The 19,072-nt window shown below is 58.6% G+C and overlaps 2 protein-coding genes across 4 annotated transcripts in view; one reads left to right on the top strand and one right to left on the bottom strand.

The window, feature by feature from the left end:
- ITPR3 (inositol 1,4,5-trisphosphate receptor type 3) overlaps positions 1 to 19,072 on the bottom strand; it is a 278,545-nt gene that overhangs the window by 198,731 nt on the left and 60,742 nt on the right. Inside the window, exons 55-58 of one of the 3 annotated variants that reach the window (XM_056132261.1) lie at positions 18,878 to 19,043; positions 18,296 to 18,456; positions 17,227 to 17,388; positions 16,675 to 16,756 (exon numbers count right to left, since the gene is read on the bottom strand). In XM_056132261.1, coding sequence (XP_055988236.1) covers positions 16,688 to 16,756; positions 17,227 to 17,388; positions 18,296 to 18,456; positions 18,878 to 19,043 — 558 coding nt within the window. In that variant the 3' untranslated portion in view covers positions 16,675 to 16,687. Of the gene's footprint in view, positions 1 to 16,315; positions 16,757 to 17,226; positions 17,389 to 18,295; positions 18,457 to 18,877; positions 19,044 to 19,072 lie in introns of those variants that run through there. The other 2 variants (XM_056132260.1, XM_056132262.1) reach the window with 2 other exon arrangements.
- LOC130040244 (ubiquinol-cytochrome-c reductase complex assembly factor 2) lies at positions 3,512 to 15,174 on the top strand. The gene is made up of 4 exons (XM_056132266.1): positions 3,512 to 3,694; positions 11,552 to 11,626; positions 12,316 to 12,385; positions 14,994 to 15,174. The coding sequence occupies exons 1-4, from the start codon at positions 3,557 to 3,559 to the stop codon at positions 15,119 to 15,121; spliced, it is 411 nt and encodes a 136-aa protein (XP_055988241.1). The 5' UTR covers positions 3,512 to 3,556; the 3' UTR covers positions 15,122 to 15,174.

Here is a 19,072-nt window from a genome sequence, read left to right as displayed (position 1 = left end):
GAGCTGTGCTTCACAACTGACTCTTGGCTCTGCACTCAGGAGTCACTCCTGCAGGGCCCAAAAGGGGTGCTGGGGAGAGAGCCCAGGTCAGCCGCGTGCGAGGCAAGCGCCTTAACCACTGTACGATCTCTCTGGCTCATGACTGTCTAGAAATTCTTAATAAGTTTTTAACAAGGGGCTTCACTTTTTTTTTGTCTTTTTGGGTCACACCCAGCAATGCACAGGGGTTACTCCTGGCTCTGCACGCACTCAGGAATTACTCCTGGTGGTGCTTGGGGGACCCTATGGGATGCTGGGAATCGAACCCGGGGTTAGCCGCGTACAAGGCAAACGCCTTACCAACTGTACTATCACTCCAGCCCCAAGGAGCTTCACATTTTTATTTTTTACTAGGCAGCTGAAAATTCCATCAGTTCTAAATGATGGATGGGTGGGTGGGTGGATGGACAGTTAAATAAATGAATAAAAGGATGAATGAAAAAATAGATGAGAAGATGACTGGATGGGAGGGAGGGAGGAAGGGAGGGAGGGAGGGAGGGAGGGAGGGAGGAAGGGAGGGAGGGAGAAAGGAAGAAGGAAGAAAGGACGGACAAGCCCACATTCCAGCCAAGTCTGTTGGACTCCAAGACCTGACTCCTGAACCACCAAGCCAAACCATCCCGGGGTGGAGAGAGGTGGGCAGGCTGGCACGAACCAGAGTTGTACAGCCACAGCCACAGACACAGCCACAACCACCACAACCTGCCGGCCCAGAAGTAGCCACCACGCTGAGGAAATGAGACCCTCGGGGAAAGCTGCTGCCTGTGCTTCCCCAGACGCCCCCCATTCTTCTCCACCTCTCGCCTCCCTTGGACCTCACACATTCACATACACACACACAGATACACGAAGACCTCACACAGACACACACACAAAGACGCACAAAGATGCACACACAGACACACAAAGACCACACACAGACACACACAGAGACACACACAAAGACACATACAGAGACACACAGACATACGCACACACACAGACACACTCAGAGAGAGACACAAAGACACACATACATACAGACACACAGAGACATACACACACACATGCACATACATATACATACACAGACACACGCAAGCATGGACACATGCGCACACACACATGCACACACACGCACATACACATAGACACACACAGGCACAGACACACAGACACACACAGACATACACAGACACACACACAGACACCAAAGACATACAGACACACATGCACATACACTGTCACACGCACAAACACACAGACACACCAGACATACACAGATACACACATGCAGAGACTCACACACACAGGAACATACAGACACACACGTGTGCATGCACGTCTGGCCCTGCCGGCCGGGGCATCTTGTCCCAGAGGCAGGTGTTCTCCTAGCCACCGCTGTGGTGGGGCCTGAGGCAGTTACATGGCCTTGGGCACCCGGTATCCGTGGAGGTGCCTGGGGCGGGAAGGGAAGTAGATGAAACCTTTGCTCCCTGAGTCTCAGGGCAGCCATCAAAACGACAGGGCTAGGGCCCCAGAGATGGCTCGGAGGGCCAGGCACAGGCCTGCTAGTGGGGGCAGAAAGATCAGTGGCGGGGCTGGAGTGACAGTACCCCGGGGTTGAAGGGCTGGATCTTGAACATTCCTGGATGAACTGCCCCCCCCAGCAAAAAAAAAAAAAAAAAAGAGAGAGAACTACACGGCTTTAAGAAGAGCTGATGGTGAGGGCGGAACAGAGAGATATTGTTGGGGACACAGCGAGATGAACCAGGGTGAATTTCCACCTCCCTCTCAACTCTCCTACCCCAGGGGCACATCCCTGGATTCACCTGCCTCAAATGGACATCAGACATCCCAAGTGCCCAGAGGGTCTCATTCAATAATTTTTGGTTTTGTTTTGGGATTACATCCAGCGGTGCTCAGGGATCACTCCTGGCGGGGCTCAGGGGACCATATGAGGTGCTGGAGATTGAACCCAGATGAATAGCATGCAAGGCAAGTGCCCTGACTGCTGTACTATCACTCCAGCCCCTCCACTGGTCTTTCTGCAAGTTCCTTTGTCTTCCTTTTGCTCCCAGGCCTGCCCCAGCCCTGTTCAGAGCCTCCCCCCAGCCATGTTCAAGCTCCAGCCCAAGCCCATCTCCAGAAGCCCCTCCCATCTTTCTCCCTAGGCCCTTCCACAGCCAAAAGTCACTGGCTGCCATCCCCTTCCCCCCCACCCCCATCCCGGCCTTCTCCAACACTTCAGTGGAAGCCCAGGATACTCTGAACTTTGTGCCTGGGTAGGGTAACCTGGGGTAGCCCCTCCCGCCCTGTACCATGTAAGGCTAAGTCTTCCTGATCACCTCTTCAATAGCGGGTGGGCAAGAAGGAAGAGGGAGGTCAAGTGTGAGCTTGGCATGGTTCTGGCTAGAAGAAAGACAGTGTTGGGGCCACAGAGAGTACAGTGGTAAAGCACTTGCTTTGAGACCAGGGTTCAATTCCCAGAATACCATATGATCCCATGAACCCTGCCAGGAGTTTTGGATTTCTAATTTTTTTGGGGGGGGGCACACCCAGTGATGCTCAGGGGGGTTATTCTGACTCTGTACTCAGGAATTACTCCTGGCAGTGCTCGGGGGACCATATGGGATGCCAAGGATCAAACCTGGGTAGGCCTCATGCAAGGCAAGCACCCTACATGCTGTACTATCTCTCCCACCAGTAATCCTGCCAAGAGTGATCCTAAGTTCAGAGCCAGGAGTGAGCCCCAAGCACTGCCAGGTAAAGAAAGAAGATGCCGCAGTGCGGGGCCAAGGGTTATATGGACAACATGTAAGCTGGGGATATCTTCTGAAAATACAACCTGGGCACTCCACATGACGCTGCATCTGGAGAGGTGCAGGAGTCAGCTTGGTGAAACAAGTCTTTCCAGGCCACATCAATCCCCCAGGTCACTAGCCAAACCTGTGTCTCCCTGGGCAGGGAACGGGGAGCGTCAGGCTTGGAGAGGGGCCCTGGGCAGGACCTAATAGGGGCTGTGTGGGGGTGGGGGGAGAGAGACCAGAGCTGGGAAGCGGAGAGGAGGAATTGCGGCAGAGAAGCAGCGGAAGTGACAGGCACTGGGGCTGAGAGAGAAGGGCGGGGTGGGCCCCGACCACGAAGCGTGCCATGAGATGAAGTCCTAACACATCTTCATCGAATAAACCACCTGTGTTTACATGCAAATGCATCCGTTTACGCAAAACGGCAGAAGTCCCGCAGGAGGGATTTCTAGTCTGGGGCTTGTGCAGTCATTGAGAAAGAAGCCAAGCTGTCCCCGGGGCCTCGGTGCCTGCGTGGTGCCTGCGTGGCCCCTAGGGGCCGGCGCCTCCTGGAGGCGGCCGGCTCACCGCGCACACAAGGACCCGCAGCGCCGCTCTCCGGCGGCCGCGCGGCGCGCCCGGATGGCGCATGCGCGTGCCCCGCCCCGCCTCGCCCCGCCTCTCGCGCCGGCCGCGCGCCCGTGCGCACGCGCGGCCTCGCCCATGGGGGCGGGGCACTCGCGGGGCTCAAGATGGCGGCCGGCCGCTACCGGCGTTTTCTTAAGCTCTGTGAGGAGTGGCCCGTGGACGAGACCAAACGGGGCCGGGACTTGGGTGCTTACCTGCGGCAGCGGGTAGCACAGGCCTTTCGGGAGGGAGAGAACACCCAGGTGACCGGACCGTGGGGGCCGCCCGCGGCGGGCGCGGTGGCGGCACGGGGGAGGAGGGGCCGCGGCGGCGCCTGCGCATGCGCGCTCGTGGCGCCGGCACGTGCGCGCGGACCCGCCGACCGCCTCCGGCACCCGCTGCACCCCGGGCTGCGCCCCTGGGGGGGACCCGGCGGCCGAATCGTGGGAGGGGGCGGGAGTTGGCCTTCCTTAGCCCGCGTTGGGTAGCCGGTGACCGCCTTAAGGCCCCATTGCCCCTTCCCCTGCCTCCAGTGTCGCGGCGCTGGGTTCGGAGCTTCCCCCACGAAGCCCTTGCCCGGGGTCCCGGTGGGGCTTCTCTGTCTGCACCTGCCGGGACAGACGATCGGGCCCCCGGATGTGGCGGGAAGGCTTGAAGAACGGTGTTGCGTCCCCCCGGGTCAGAGCACGTCTATCGAGCCGCCCCGTTCCCAGATCTGCACCATGCCATGCGGGCAGCGATGAGTTCCATGAGGTCCTGCCCACGTGACGCTTATGGCCCATTCTAGTTCCAAGACAAATAGTGGGCAGATGTGACATCCCGGAGGAGTACCTCGATGGATAGAAAATGATTGAAAAAAAAATAGTCATTTTAGCGATGGTAGGCCAGCTAGGTTTCATATGGGTGTGACCTAGGGGAAGATGCACAATTCCGCGCCCTGGGGCATTCCAGAAAGGGCCAGAGCCCCCCAGCAAACACTCGGGCATGTGCACAAGCAGGTGACCTGGAGGTCAGGAGTGAGTTTGCACGAACTGGTGCCATGGAGCCAGCATAGGGAGGCCAGCTAGACCCTGGGTAGGAGTTGGGTTTTGCTAGCCGTCCTTGGGCTTGCTGTGACAGGATTCCCTGGTCGCTTTGCTGGTGTGGGCGGCAGGAAGAGCAGAGAGGTGGGGCCAGATGGCAGTGGCTGGAGTGGAGGGTCAGCCCCCAAGCTGGAAGGGACCGGATTTGGGGTGCAGTAGACAGGTGTGTCAGCAGGGCTCCTGAGAAATTCGATGCTGGGTAAAGAAGAGAGGAACCAAGGTTACCACTGGAATTGTTTTTCGCCCGAGTAGCTGGGTAGACCCGGGTGCCATTTAGGAGTGGGAAAGACAAGATGACAACAGGTGGGGTGTGGGAAGAACATCCTGAGTTTGGTACTGGACACCTTAAACTTGAGCTGCCCCGGGGACTGACTTCAAGTGGAAATGTCAAGTCGGCAGCAGTTATATTTGAGAGTTGGGCTCTCGGGCCAGAGGTCAGAGATAAGCAATGTGATACCCAACAGCCTGGAGGAAGGCCTCTTGCAGACCTTGGCCAAGGCCTAGTGAAGCAGGTTCACATTTTCTTCTGCAGCCTTGTCCAGTCTAGTTGCCGCCCTTGGAGCAGGAAGGTACATAGTCGCATCTTGGAAAGGAGTTGCAGATTGGCAGCTGAGCATGCATGGATAGAGGGGCATAGCTTCTGCTGAAAGGAGGGGCTTTTCCTACTCCTACAGTGCTCTCCCCTGGCCAGGGTCTCAGGCTTTCGAAGGCCAGTGTCTTGTCAGATCCCAGCTCTGTTCTCTGGCGCTGCTTCCTACTTGCTTTTCACTTAAACTTCCCAAGAGGAGGTGAAGCTGTGCTTAGCTTTCTTCTCGCAGTTTCATTAAAGAAATGAGTAGGAGCTGGAGCAGTAGCACAGTGGGTAGGGCGTTTGCCTTGCACGCGGCTGACCCCGGTTCGATTCCCAGCATCCCATAGGGTCCCCTGAGCACTGCCGGGAGAAATTCCTGAGTGCATGCGCCAGGAGTAACCCCTTAGCATAGCCGGGTATGACCCAAAAAAGCAAAAAAAAAAAAAAAAAAAAGTAAATATTGAAGGAATAGATAGGAATAAATAATTGGTTATGGCTCAGGAGGCAGATTATCATATGAGTTGCAGATGTAGCAGAGGGAGCCCTGAGGAATTGTTGGAGGCTTGAGTGGGGCGGTTGCTTTTGCACTACTGTGTGGGGTCCTGGGGGCTCCCATTTGGTCGCTGTTGGACCATTGGACTTGTGTGAGTGGACAAGGAGAGGAGGGGAGAACTTGGTCTTGGGGAGGTGTCACCTTTGCGTCCCTCTGTGCTGGGGAAGGGTCCCGCCGTCTGAGCCATGACTAGATGCGTGTCCTGGCTGGGTGGATGGCTCCATGTGAGGAATGTCACCTGGTGAAGAGCACAGACGCACGCAACCCACGGACATCATTTTTGGAGGGAGCAACCCTTGCTGGAGCTCAGGATTGCACCACGAGAAAGGAAGGTGGTGCTAACTAGCGTGTCAGTTCGTTGGCAGCCGGCCGCGGGCAGCGTGCATTGGGTCCGGTTGGCTAATAGGACCAGCCCTGCAGTGGAGGAGAGAGATGGGTAGCCTCCGCATGACCTCTGACGGCCTGCATCTGAACCACAGAACTGGGCGCCCGCGGGCACACTCTCGGGACCCCAGGCGGTGTAGTGCACATTCAGCTGAGGGAGCTGTTACTTGTCCCATTTAAAAGACAAAAGCAGAAAAATAGAACAGCAGGGCTGGAGCAATAGCACAGTGGGTAGGGCGTTTGCCTTGCAAGCTGCCGACCCAGGTTTGATTCCCAGCATCCATTATGGTCCATTATGGTAATTCCTGAGTGCATGAGCCAGGAGTAGTAACCCTTGAGCATCGCCGGGTATGACCCAAAAAGAAAAAAAACAAACAGAACAGCAGCATACTCGGGTTCGTGGCAGGGCAAGACAAATAGGCAGTTGCAATGGGTGGAGCCCTGGCCCGGCCCTTGTGGCTGTTTGTTCCCAAGTTACTGCTTCCTGATGGAAAGGCCTCTCTTGCTCATGAGCACCAAAGCACCACCGCCCCCACTCAGTTTCAGGGCCATAGGTAGTTGTGGCAAAGGACACGTCTCCCTGTGTTCACCCCCAGCCCCTGCCTTCCTGCGGAGGACAGAACTGCCCCGAAGAGCCAGACTCACTAGAAGCCAGGCCGTCAGACGGGGGACAAGTGCTGTCTGCGTCTGTTCCTCCTCGGGGCATCTCCCTCTCCACCCCCTCCCGCACAACCCCAGGGGAGGGGAGGCAGGGCCGCTCTAGCCCCGGACTGCTTGGCCTCGTCCTGCGGGGTTTCAGGGTCACCCGCACAGTCTTGCCACGCTTGAGTCCAGTTCCCAGAGAACATAGCACTCCCTGCCGCCCACGGGGTCAGCAGTGATAGATGGGCCGCAGTCACAAGTCAGCAGTGATGTAGGGATCAGCAGTGAAGTAGGGGTGCAGTGACGGGTCTGCATTGATACAGGGGTCAGCAGTGAGGTGGACGGCAGAGCCACTGTGGCTGTTGGCAGGAGCCAGGCAAGAGCAGATCCTTGTAATGATAAATACAGATAAATCTCTGTTTATCGAGCCAGAAGATCCCCGACTGCACCCAGTGCCCAGTTGCCTGTGACACCCGAGGCTCTGAGGACCATGAGGAAAGGGACTGACCCTCCGGGAGCTGCCCAGCTTGGCCTTCTGTCCAGGTTTCAGCACGCACGGCGGGCAGGTGGGAAGGAGTTGAACTTTGTCTTGGCTTTGGAGCTGTGTCAGTAGGGGCTGCAGAGGTGTGCTGGAGCCCAGTGGTCTCAGCCGTCCGAGTGGGCGTCAGGCGCTCAGGGCTGCTGCCACCTCCCGGGTGTGGGCAGTGACCTCAGGGCTGCTTGTGTTGTCGTCAGTTCTGAGAGTGACCCTGCAGCCAGTCTGCGTGGTTAGGGCGAAGGCGTCTCTGGCTCGGCTGCCCCTTGGCTGGAGGGAGGGAAGCAGGGCCTGTGTGTGTGGGCCCCTCCTCCATGATCGCCAGTCGCGGTGAGGGTCCCTGCTGTCCCCAGAGACCTCTGACCCCTGTCAGGGGCCCTGCTGTCCCCAGCGATTTCTGGCCCTGGTGAGGGTCTCGCTGTCTCCATTGAGGGGCCCCACTCTCCTTCAAGGCTCTCTGCCACGCTGCCTTCGGAGCTGGGTTCACCCCTCCCTCCGGCTGTGGCGCGCCTCGGCCAGGGTGTCTTCTCACGGCCTCCCCAACTGGCCACCCTGCCCATGCGTGTCACTGTTGAGGCCCCCCCCCTTCCCCGAAACCTCTGCAGCACGCAGGGCTCAGGCGCTGTGGCTCCCGGGCCTCAAGGCCTTCCTTGTCTCCGCTGAGGACGGGTGACCTCTGCCCGCGCCCGCCACTCCTCCCTGGCGTGTGGGACTCGATTGTCCCTGCAGTGGCACTTACTGCCGTGCAGGCGCCTTCGGGTCTCCGGGCCCAGGCTCGGTCTTCCTGACGTCTCGCCTCTGTCCCCTCGCTGCCTGTCGGTGCTCAGGTAACTTGTTTCCATTTGACTGGGGCTTCCTTCCATCATGGAACGAACTCATTTCAGAAGTTCATTAGCTGGTCCTGAAAACCTTCCTTCATAGATGCGCCTGGCCCGACTCCAGCTCCACCTTAATTAGCAAAGCAGTTTGCAACAGTCTCCCCCAGAAAGTGCTTCGCCTCCCCCTTTGTGTGCCGGTGGCTGTCACCGCCCAGACTTCAGTTTTCAGAATCCGTCTCGGTGCCTGCAGCACCAGTGGAGATTTGTAAGTATAAAAGTTTAATATGGTAAAGAGAAATTTACCGAGCGAATGAGCAGGGGGAAATGTGAGAGGAGCGGAGATAGAGCCATAAAGGACACGTTGTCAGCGGAACATCTATTTCGTTCACACGGAGGGGGCCGCCGCTGAATGCTTCGTGCTTCCCTCTGCCGCCTTCTGCAAACCCCGCGCTGCCGTGAGCCCTAAAATGGCCGTAATCTCATTAGGCGCGAATGCAAACATCAGGTTATTTAGAGCTCGTGTGTGAGGCTGTTTCTAAAAGTGCAGAACAGATTGCGTCAGGGAAAGTGTGTTTCAGACGTGGGGCTGCGGGGTCCGGGCGGCGGGCCGGGGTGCGGCGAAGCTTCGCGGGCGAGACGGGACATCTGCCTCGCTGAGGTCGGGGCAGGTGTGACCAAGCTGGCTGGAAAGTGGCAGACCTCAGTGTCCCCTCCCTGCTTTCACTGCCGCCTGCAGATGCGGGCAGACCGCAGATGAGAAGTGGGGTGACCAATTGTGGTGGGGTGTATTTTTATTCCGCCCCCCCTCCCCCCCAGAATGAAGTCTGTGAGCTGGTGGTTGATTCTGGACCTGTCAGTTCCTTTTCTCGTCCCTCGCTGTGGTCTGTGACTCGGGAACTGTCTCTCTCTGACAGCTTCATGAGGCCCAGAGCATGGGGTCACTCTATCATTCACACAGACCCTCTGCTCTTTGTCCCGTCTCCCGTCTGCCCTGCCGTCCTGTCAGGAAGGGGACATGACATGGGCGGTGGCCGAGGACCCTTTCAGGGCTGGGAGTCTGGGCTCAGGAATTGTTGCCGGGAAGAGCGTGGGGAGGATGGTGCTTCAGGGACAGTGCCAGACGCATCAGCCCGACGGGGCCCTCCCTGCTAACATTTGGTCCCACTGAACTGACCTGTCCCCCTTCAGCCTCAGTCTGAAGATGGGGTCATGCGGGGAGCGCGGTGCGGCCACTTCCCATCCCTTCCCCACTTCCCCTCTCACACTGCCTGTTCCCTTCCTCTGCCCGCTAATGATGGCCTAACTGCTGCTCTGGGGTCTGAGGCACCCTGCCCCTTCCTGCTGCTCTGCCGAGACCCTCTCTGGAGCCCCCACACCCCACCTTTGCTGCACAGTTGTGTAGAGTCTGTCTTCCCCGCCGTGGCTGTTCATGGCCTAACCAGACCCTGGCCTTAGCATCCCGCTCCCGACCCAGTGGGCCGGCCACGGCCTCGGCCTCACATCACCTCCCACAGCCCCCCAGAGCCAAAGGGACTATTAATAGCTTCCCTTTTAAGAGGAAGATTGAGGTGGACTGCTCTTCAGAAATGGCCGTGGCTGCAGGACAAAGACCGAGCAACACCCCCCGAGAGACGGGACGAAAGGGCCCTGAGCATGAAGGCCGAGGGGACTGGAGGGGGCCTTTGTGAAGAGGGGCCGGGGGCCGTGTGAGGTGAGGGCAGAGAGGTGAGCGTGTTGCTGATGATGAGCCGGTGGCCAGTTTGATAGGTCGGTGGTGTTGACATCAGCAGGTCCTTGTTCCAGGAGACGTGCCGAAACATGGTGGTGTGGAGGGCAGCGTGGCGGCCCACTCCTGGCTGATCGGGGGAAGTTGCACACGGAGAGGAGAGTGAGGCGGGGAGACAGTGCAGTCTGCCTGGTGCCTCCCCAGCCAGGGACCCCCTCTCTGGAGCCGACCCCTCAGATGAGGACGGCACACCAACAAAAGGAACGCAGTTATTTCTTGAGCCTCTAAAGAAGTCTTTGAAACTCGGTGCTGGCTTTCCCTCCCGGTCTGTCCTCCGGGTATCCCTGGCTGTGCCTGTCCTGGTGGAAACCTGAGGTTCACAGGCATTGGTTGGTTCGGGGGCCAGGCCCGGTCCTGCTGATCGGTGCCTGGGCCCATGCATGGGCTCCTTCCAGGGGTGCCCAGCCCGGCAGGTTCCTCCGCTAACGTAGGCCAAGAATTGTGTTCACCCTGGACTTGCCTCTGGCAGTCGCTCCTGGGCAGACTCTCCCAGCCCCTCAGCCCATACCCCTCTGTCCGCTCAGTGCCCTGGACTGATCCTCAGCAAGCGCCCGCCGCCTCCCCGCCTGCGATCCTTTCTCCTCTGAGGCAGTAGCCTGAGCATTCCCCAGTGGGTCGCCCAAGGCCTCATCCGATGGGTCCATCAGAGTGACCGGTCATCTTTCTCTTCGGGCCTTAATGGTCACCGCAGAGGCAGAAGTGGCGCTGCCTTATTAAAACCGCTTAGCAAATGTTTTATTTATGTTCTGCTTTCTTGAGAAAGGATTTGCGTTGGGAAAATCCATCATTTGAATTCTGTGGAGAAACAGTTTTGTTCTGGGGAGCTTTGGAGAATTCTCGGCAGATTGATAAATAATAACTAGGGCAGAGCGAGGAGAAGACTGAAAGGGATGTGAAGGGAAGAGCGTCTCTCTCGTCCCCAGAGACCCCGGCGTTGCCAGCAGGGCCGTGGGGGGTTGGGGGACGCAGTTGTCTGTGTACTGCGGGCCGCGGGCTACCTGGGCCCCAGGTCTCTTCCACTCCCCCGTCTCATCCTCATGGCTCTTTCCTGGTGAAAGTCGGCCGCTCCCCACTTAGCACAGATGAAAGCTGCTCAGATGATTCCTTTCCTTTGCCTTTCATAAAAGATTCTTTATTTAATATATTTCGTATTGAAGGTTTAACTCAAAAAAGAGCTCTTTGGAGGCCAGGGAGTTGACTCAGCAGGCTGGGGTGCTTGCTTGGCACACAGGAGCCCTGGCTTCCGTCCCACTCACCCCCCCCCCACTCCCCACCCCCGGTCCTGCCCTCATCACTGCTGGGAAGCGCCCAAAACAGAAAACAAGGGAGGGGAACGCTTTGATCTTCCCCAGTCCAGGCCCCTTGTCCTGCAGTCAGACCTGGGGATGGCGGGTTCCTCCCGCTCTCCCCTCTGTGCCAGCCCCTGCCCCAGCCCGACCCTCTCCTGAGCACCCGTGCGTCTCCCTCCTACTGCCCACCGACCCCAAGCATGTGGGCCCTCCCTTTCTGCAGCAATCTCCCCTGCTGCTGCCTGCAGGGCCGCTCCCAGTCCCCCCCACCCCACCCCCGAGTTCTCCCTCTACCTGGCTTGCTGCCTTGTGGGGCACTGTGGGCCGGCCTGGTTGTGGGGGACCTTACTTTGCAAAGGTGATTTCTAACGGCCTTCCCAGGGAGTAGCCAGCGCAGGCCCGGGGTGAGCGGAGCTTCCGGGGGGCCTCGGGGCTCACTTGAGGGCTCTCTGCCTGACAGGTCCAGGAGCCTGAGGTCTGCGACCAGATGTATGAGAGCTTGGCCAGACTGCACTCGAACTACTACAAACACAAGGTGAGCGTTTGCAGATGGGGCGGGACAGCCTCTCTGGGCCCACGAAACCCTGTAGGTTCACGTGTTCCATACAGAATTGCGGCTCTGCTCGTAATTTCCAGCAGGCCATCCGAGGCGCCCAGAGGGGCTTTCAGGGCCTGGAGGCTGGTGCTCCTGCTGATCCCGGATGAGAGCTATGAGAGCGGGTGCTTCTGTGTGGCCCTCGCGCCCCTCGGAACGTGGCGTCGTTTCCCCTCTGCTCTGACAGAGCTGGGGTTTCCCCGCCCTCGTGGTAATTTGGGGGAGGCTGACAAAGTCCCGGCAGAGGGGTTTCTCCTCAGTTGTGACGTGGTCACCGTCAGGTCCCACTGGGTCACTGTTCCAGACTTGAGAAATGTATCCAGTCACTCCACAAAGGCCAGTGCCCGGCCGTGGAGCGTCAGTTTCTCCCCTGTGCCCTCACGTTGGCGTGTGAGCTGCCCCTGGGTGCCTCCTGAGAGCTGGTTGCAGATGCAGACGCCCCCCTGAGTCACGGTGGATGCGGGGTCTTGCCGTGTTAAGGCTTGACCTGCAGGTGGCGCTGCTCCCCTCTCTCAGCCTCTGGCCCCTGGACTCCCTCGACCATACCAGAGCTTCCCCCAAGATGCCCGGGTTCTGGTGGGGTCGCCGAGCCCCCCTGACCTCTCTCGTCTCTGTCTCCTTGCATCTAGTACCCCCGTCCCAGAGACACAAGCTTCAGCGGGCTGTCCCTGGAGGAGTACAAAGTGATCCTGTCCACAGGTACTGCACACAACCGTCCCTTCCGATTGGGTTCTAAGTGGCGGCGTCTGAGTGGCCCGGGGGGAATCGGCTCACACGACAGCCTGGCCTGATGGAAAGGCTGGTGAGGACAACCCAGCGCAAGGGCTGGGATCTGGCGAAGGTCAAAGGCATTATTCAAAATAGCAGGATCCATCTTTAGAGCCTTTACATGCAAGGGCCGGGCAGCAGGGGACAAGGGAATTGTTATCTGCCAAATGGAAGTAGTCGGAATCAGGATGGAAGGAAAATGAATTTATTTTTATGGTCCTAAGGGGGCTTTATAAACAATGAGGGTTTTAATTAAAACAAAAAGCCATTTGGTAACAGTCTGTGGGGACATCCGCCTGAGAGCTCTCCAGCCTGGGGGGCGGGGCACGGTGTGTGCGCTAGCCGGGGTTAGCGCGATGGATTCCAGAGTTAATGAGCGACACTAGTTACGGAGAAAGACCCTCTGAAGGGAGGGACGGGGTGATGGCAGGGCAGCCTGGGTGAAGAAGGCAGGTTCTGGAAAATTACTATTTTTATTTTCAGGGATATACTATATAAAAATAGGCTAACCTTTTCTGGGAAGGCGTGGCTCCAAAACATTTGCCTTCTGGTACTCTAGAAATTTCTCTTTCATCTTCCTCTGTCAGTGCCTTTCCAGCTAAGCTGCAGGGATTTGACCTTCCAGAAAACTCTTAACTCAGAGCAGATTGAAACCCTGGTGGCATCACCTGCCGTTGTGTGTCACTGTGATCCTATTTTTATTACAGTGCTCTCTGGAAAACTGGGGTGAAGAGACTTTTTATTTTATTTTGGCCCGTGCCTTTATTTTCAATTTTCAAAATATATTTTCCTGCATGTATCTGTATATAGATATAACTGTCTCCGCCGTCCCCGAGCTCACGTGATGAGCCTGCATGGATGCATGGTCTTATTGGGAGGTCCCCAGAGTCAGAAGTGGACTTGCAGGTGGGCTGGACTGAGTCTGGAGGCTCAGCCTCTGCGCTGTTCATTCTCAGGGATGCCCCGCGCGGCGCAGGGTGTGGCTGGGTGCTGAGCCTGGGGAGGCTGCTCTGGGTCTGTCCCAACGGCCAGCCTCTTGTTCTCGTGGCAACCACGTGGGACAAACTTTCAGAATGCTCCTCTCCCACTCCTCTTCTGGGCCAAGAAAACACCTGCCCACGTGGGGCCTGCCCACATGTGAGCACACGTGTCCAACAGGGCCAGGAACAAAGGCCTCATGTTCCATTTTGCGCCCCACAGGGAACTTGTAGAAACTGCAGGTCCAGAGCCTGGACTTGGGGGAAAAGCCCCAGAGCTTGGTGCTGGGCTGGGGACTTCTGGTGGTGAGATATGTGACCCAGTCTCGTCACAAGCCCACTGATGCTGCTCGGGGCCAGGATGTGGCTGATGTGGTTGAGCCATGTTTGGCATGAGGACGGGCCTGGCTCCCATCCCCGGCTGCCGGGTGGGGTCCCACAACAGTTAAAATGCAGGCGAACTGTTAAGTCACATTATTACTGGGACATGCCTGTTCTGTTGTTTTGTGTTGGTTTGGGTTTGATGGGGTTTTTTGGTTTTGTTTTGGATGGGGCCCTGGATAGGAAAAGCTCCCCCGACCTTTTTCCTTTCTTTGAGGGTCCGTGGGCTTAAACCCAGAGTCTCACACATTCAAGGCAAGTGCTTTTACCACTCGGTCCCAGCCCTTCCCCAAGAGTGTCAGCAAACAAAAATTCAAGCTATGAGATTCAGACATTATTATAAAAGGCTAAATTGAAAACAGGAATAAAAGTAGGTACCATAAAAGTTTAGCCATGGAGAAGCTTCTTACTGTAACATCTACTGAGAGTGTGATTCACTCGCGGCTGTATACAGCAGTATGTGGAGAAGGGTTGTCACAGGTGGGGCGGGAGTGGGGAGTAGCTTCTAGAGCATAAAGGCCCATGTGCCTCAGACCCTGAATGGGTCACACGTTAGCCGTAGAACAGAGGCTTGTCTGGCTCCAGATGCCCTTCACTGGGAAATCCTTCTTGACCTTTCAAAGGGCTGTGTCTGTCTCAAACAGGGACCCCTCCAACTCTGTCACCACCTTTTTCTGCTTTTTGAATCACCCCTGGAGGTAACCCCAGGGCTTCTCCCAGCCTGTGCTCAGGGAACAGTGTGGTGCCCAGATGGAGCCCTGGCATGCAGCCTCGACACCGCCTGTTCCTGAGTGCCAGACAAGTGTCCTCCGTTACTTCCTCTAATCCCCACAGCCTTCCAGGCAGGGATTTTTATGTCCCTTTTACCTGAGGCCCAAAGGATAAAGGAATTGACTTAACAGGACTGGGGGGGGGGGGAGGCTCTCCTTATGACTATGCACCCCCTAGGGTGCTGAGCTAGTGAGCCCCGAGAGAGACCCAGAGACGCTGCGGCCTGCCGTGTGGGGTGGAAGCCCCTCGGTTCCTTTCCCATTACCTTATCTTAATGCCTTATCAGAACATGGGGCTGCACTTCCCTTTTCCTAGAACCTACTTTGTGAGAAAAAAATATAACAGATCAAGGGAGGTGTGCACTTGTGGAATATAGTTCACATCCAGGGTTCTCCACTCCACCTTTGCAGACACCTTGGAAGAATTCAAGGACATGAACAAAGGTCTGTGGAAGAAGCTACAGGAGAAGTTCACCTCCCGGAGTTCCGACGAGAAGCACAAGGCCTGGACTGAGCCCTTATCCCGCACGCGCACCTAAGCACGAGGACACGAATGTGGCCACCGGAAATAAAATGGTCCTGATTTCCTGTCGGCGGCGTTTGGGAATGGCTTGGAGCGCAGAGGTGGGGAGCAGGGCTGCTGTTCCGAGGAGAGCCCCGGCCTGGCTGCGGGCACCCACAGAGCCTGGCCCGCTCTGCTCAGCACGGGGAGTCCCCAGGAGAGGAAGCACAACTGTTCTGCCCTGTCTGAGCGCAGGGCCATAAGGGGAAAGCGTTTCCTGCACGGTCAAGGCCCCCCCCGCCCTGCCTGCAGGGCTCTGACTAGCTCCTGGCGAGTTTCTCAGGCTCCCTTTTGTTGTAGGAGCTCCTGGGAAACAGCCAAAAATAGCAGCAAATATTGAGAAAGGCATCCTGTGGCAGGAGGCAGGAGCAGCGGGAGGTGAGGAGGAGTCCGGGAGGTGAGGAGTCGTCCGGCTGTCACTCCCTCCTTGCCTTCTGACCCCCCGGGTCCCCAGGGCAGAAGGAGGCCTCCTTCCTGTCAGCCTGGGGGTCTTGGTGGAGTCTCAGCCGGGTGGGCCGGGCCAGGGCAGGGCTCAGCTCACTCTGTGAAGCCTTAGCTCTCACTAGCAGATGCATGCTCTCTGCTGGAGATCAGAAGGGGGAAATGGGGCCCACAGCACCCACTGCTGAGAGAATGTCCAATGGGTCTTTGGGGTTTGGTTTGCCTTGTTGGGTTTTGGGCCAACCCAGGTGGTGTTGAGGGCTGCTTCTCACTCCCCACTCCCCGGTGGTGCCGGGGATCAAACCTGGCGTCTCCAAGCACACCCAGCCCTCCACCCCCTGCCAGGCCCCGGAGGTGGTAGGTCCCAGACTTAGGAGCTAGCGCCTACATGCCCCCAGGAATCTTGGAATGTGCTAAATACACAGCTTTGTGGGCCCAGGAGTGGTGAGAATGTCGTGTGAAGCATCCTTTCCCGAGGCCTGAGGAGGCCGGGCAGTGGGCACGGCTGGCACTCTGTCCGCGGCCAGCGCCGTACCCACAGCCCCGGGGGGGAACAGCCTCTCTAGACAGTCTAGTCTCTGCCTTTATTTATGGCGATGGACATACAGTTCTCAAGTTGGCGGGTTTGTAAAACACCACAGAGGGGAAAAGCAATTGGAACCAGCTCCGGGGACAGGGCCTGGGGACATGGCTCTGTGTCCTGGGGTCCCCAGCCCCAGGGCCGAGCCAAGTGGCCTGGACAGGGATGGGACGGCACCGAGGGTCCTTTGCAGTCCCGGGAATAAGTTAAGGAACAAGCTGCAGAGTCATAGCGACAGCACGACCAGCTCCCAGAACAGGCAGCCTCCGAATGTAGTGCTTGCAATAGCCGCCACCCTCAGCAGGGAAACAGGCGTGTCCCTGAGGGACAAAGTGACAGGCCTTCCGGGAGGCTGCCCTCGGACTAAGGCATCAAGGCAGACGGGCCTTCCGGTTTCTGAGTCTTAGAGGCTCTCAGTAGGACCCCTGGCTCTGCAGCTCCACCTCCACGCTGGGCGGGCAGGGTCCCCCGACCCGGGGTGGACACTGTCGCACACATGCCCAGACGACGTGCTGGTGATCCTCAGCGGCTCATGCAGTTCTGGACATCCACGAAGCCCAGGCGCTGCCGGCGTTTCCTCTGCTCCGTCATCTAGGGCGAAACGTGCCAGCAGGTCGGGTTGGCCCTGCGCCCTCCCTGCGGGCGGCACCCACCCTGCTCCGGAAATCCCAGCTGCCTGCTGTGCAGGGCTGGCAGCAGGCCCAGGCCCCCAGGGTAAGCTGGAGTGTGCCCTAGCCCTTCGCAGCGCGGTGTCACAACCCCGTGATTTGGTGCAGCTGGGAGAGCAGCCCACCCGGGGGGCTGCCGGATGCAGAGGGTGCAGCTAGTGGGGGGCTGCCTTCACCTCTCACCCCCGCACCCTCACAGCTGCCTGGGGGAGGCGCCTGGCTGCAGGCCTCCAGCTGGGTCTGTGTGTATGGGCGGGGGCGGGGTGGGGGGGTACAGACCCAGTTCCCAGAACTTAGGCCAGCAAAAGGGGTACGTGGCTGGGGGAGCCCAGCGGCACCCACCCCTCCCGCAGGGCTGCCCCCCCAGGCTGGATGGGCGGGGAGGGTCCACACCTGCTCCTTGAGCTCGTTGAGCTGGGCCGTGAGGTGCGACACCAGCTTCATGGTGCAGTTGAGCTTCTCCTGGAGGATGCGGATCTCGTTCTGCTCCCCCTCGCCCTCGTTGCTCACGAGGGACATGGCCCTCATCCGGGGGAACCAGTCCAGGTTCTTGTTCTGAAACGGATCCCGGGAGGGGTGAGGGAGCCCGGGCCCGGCCGGAAAGCAGTAACGTGGGGCAGCCTTCCGCCACGCCCGCCACAGAACAGCTCCCCAGGGAGCCAGGCCAGGGCACCGCGGCCACTGTCCCTGAGCATGGTGGCTGTTTACGCCCAGACTCCAGAGAGAGGGAGGGAGGGGAGGAGGCTCTGCACCCAGAACCCGTCGCCCTCCTCCCCGCAGCCCTGCACCCCAGGAAGGTGTGCGGCAGAGGCTGGGAGGGAGGCTCGGCTGACACAGCCTTGGGTCTGCATGGCAAACCCGCGTTTCCTGTAACTGCGGGAGGGCAGGGGGGCCCCACGTGGCCACTGGTTCCTGTCGCCACTGTGAATTCTCAGACCGGCAGATCAACCTCCAGGGCCAGTTCAAATAGGGACTTAAAAAACAAGTCACGCCCTGGCCCCGGCCTGAGAGCTTCAGAAGCGGTGCTCCTCTCACCCTGCACCTGCCTGCCGGGCGGCCGCTGGGGAAACACACCTCCACAGGAGGACTCAGCGGTGCCCTCTGCGCTCAGTGCTCTGAGCCCCTGTTCACTCAACTGCCCTCGCGGCCACAGAAACCGAACAGGTTAAACTCGATTCCTCTAAAGTGTCACAGCTTCAAATACTCGCAGCCTGAGACCCATCAGGGCTGGGGGGGTGAGACACATCCCCATCCTCCCTCCCCCAGGCAGCTCCGTGGGCTGGGACATCCCCAGACCCTTTGGGGCTGACAGAAGCGTCAGGGTACCCGCTGTGCAGCCCTGCGTGGCGGCCGGCCAGCTGCACACAGCCCAGGGCTGGTTCCAGCTGTCCCTCCACTCCCCGCCAGCCTCTCCACACGGGTCCACAGCTGTCCCCAGCCCTGGCCTCCCCTGAGGCCGCACCTTGATCATCTGGGCCACGTAGCTCTCGGGCCCTGTGTAGTCTGTCTTGTTCTTCACACGGACCAGCACGATGAAGTACAGGTAGTTCCACATGTTGTGCTCAAACTTGATGTGCTCCTCAAACGACACCGTCTTGTTATCAAACTTGTCGCGCTCCAGACCTGGGGTGCGGGGAGTCAGGGCAACCCTCAGCCTCGGTGGTCGCGTGCAGGACAGCCTGGTGCCGCCGAGCTACTGAGGTCATTTCTATTTAAAGCAGCAGCCACTTAGCCCTGGAGATCCCGCCCGCACAGCTGCAGCCCTGCACGCCGGCCGCGGCGTACTGGGAGCGTGAGCCAGGGCTCCCGACCCGAACAGCAAACATCTGCTCCTTAGCCCGCCTGGGACAGGGGGCCGGGGGGGCGGGGGTACAGGGAGCTGCGCTGGGTCTGGAGGCCGCAGGCTGGGCTGCAGCTTCTGTCCCCATGGGAGTGTTTAAAAGAAGAGCTTCTGCAGCCCGTACCCCCCTTCCTATAGCTCCTGTGGGGTATGGGGTGAGCCCACACTCCTCCCCCGCCCACCCGGGGCTCCCCGCGGCCTCACCGCAGATGAAGCACGTGGTCTTCAGGATCTCCTCCTTCTTCTGCTTCTCACTGCGCAGGTCGGCAAAGGTGTCAATGATCACCCCAAAGATGAGGTTGAGCACAATGATGATGACGATGAAGAAGAACAGGAGGTCGTAGACCACCCGGGCCGGGAAGAGGGACTCCTGCAGGACGAGAAGGGGTCAGGGCAGCC

The sequence above is a fragment of the Sorex fumeus genome, unplaced genomic scaffold, assembly GCF_029834395.1.
Source record: "Sorex fumeus unplaced genomic scaffold, SorFum_2.1 ptg000094l, whole genome shotgun sequence".
NCBI lineage: Eukaryota > Metazoa > Chordata > Mammalia > Eulipotyphla > Soricidae > Sorex > Sorex fumeus.
The sequence above is the reverse complement of the archived record's forward strand: the minus strand, read 5'-3'. Positions and strand labels throughout refer to the sequence as shown.

What these genes read in the sequence shown, in the direction of transcription:
- LOC130040244 (XM_056132266.1), top strand. Translation starts at nt 3,557, where the DNA reads ATGGCGGCCGGCCGCTACCGGCGTTTTCTTAAGCTCTGTGAGGAGTGG. An exon ending in CGAACTACTACAAACACAAG is followed by an intron (nt 11,627 to 12,315) that starts GTGAGCGTTTGC and finishes CCTTGCATCTAG; the next exon opens with TACCCCCGTCCCAGAGACAC. An exon ending in CAAAGTGATCCTGTCCACAG is followed by an intron (nt 12,386 to 14,993) that starts GTACTGCACACA and finishes CCACCTTTGCAG; the next exon opens with ACACCTTGGAAGAATTCAAG.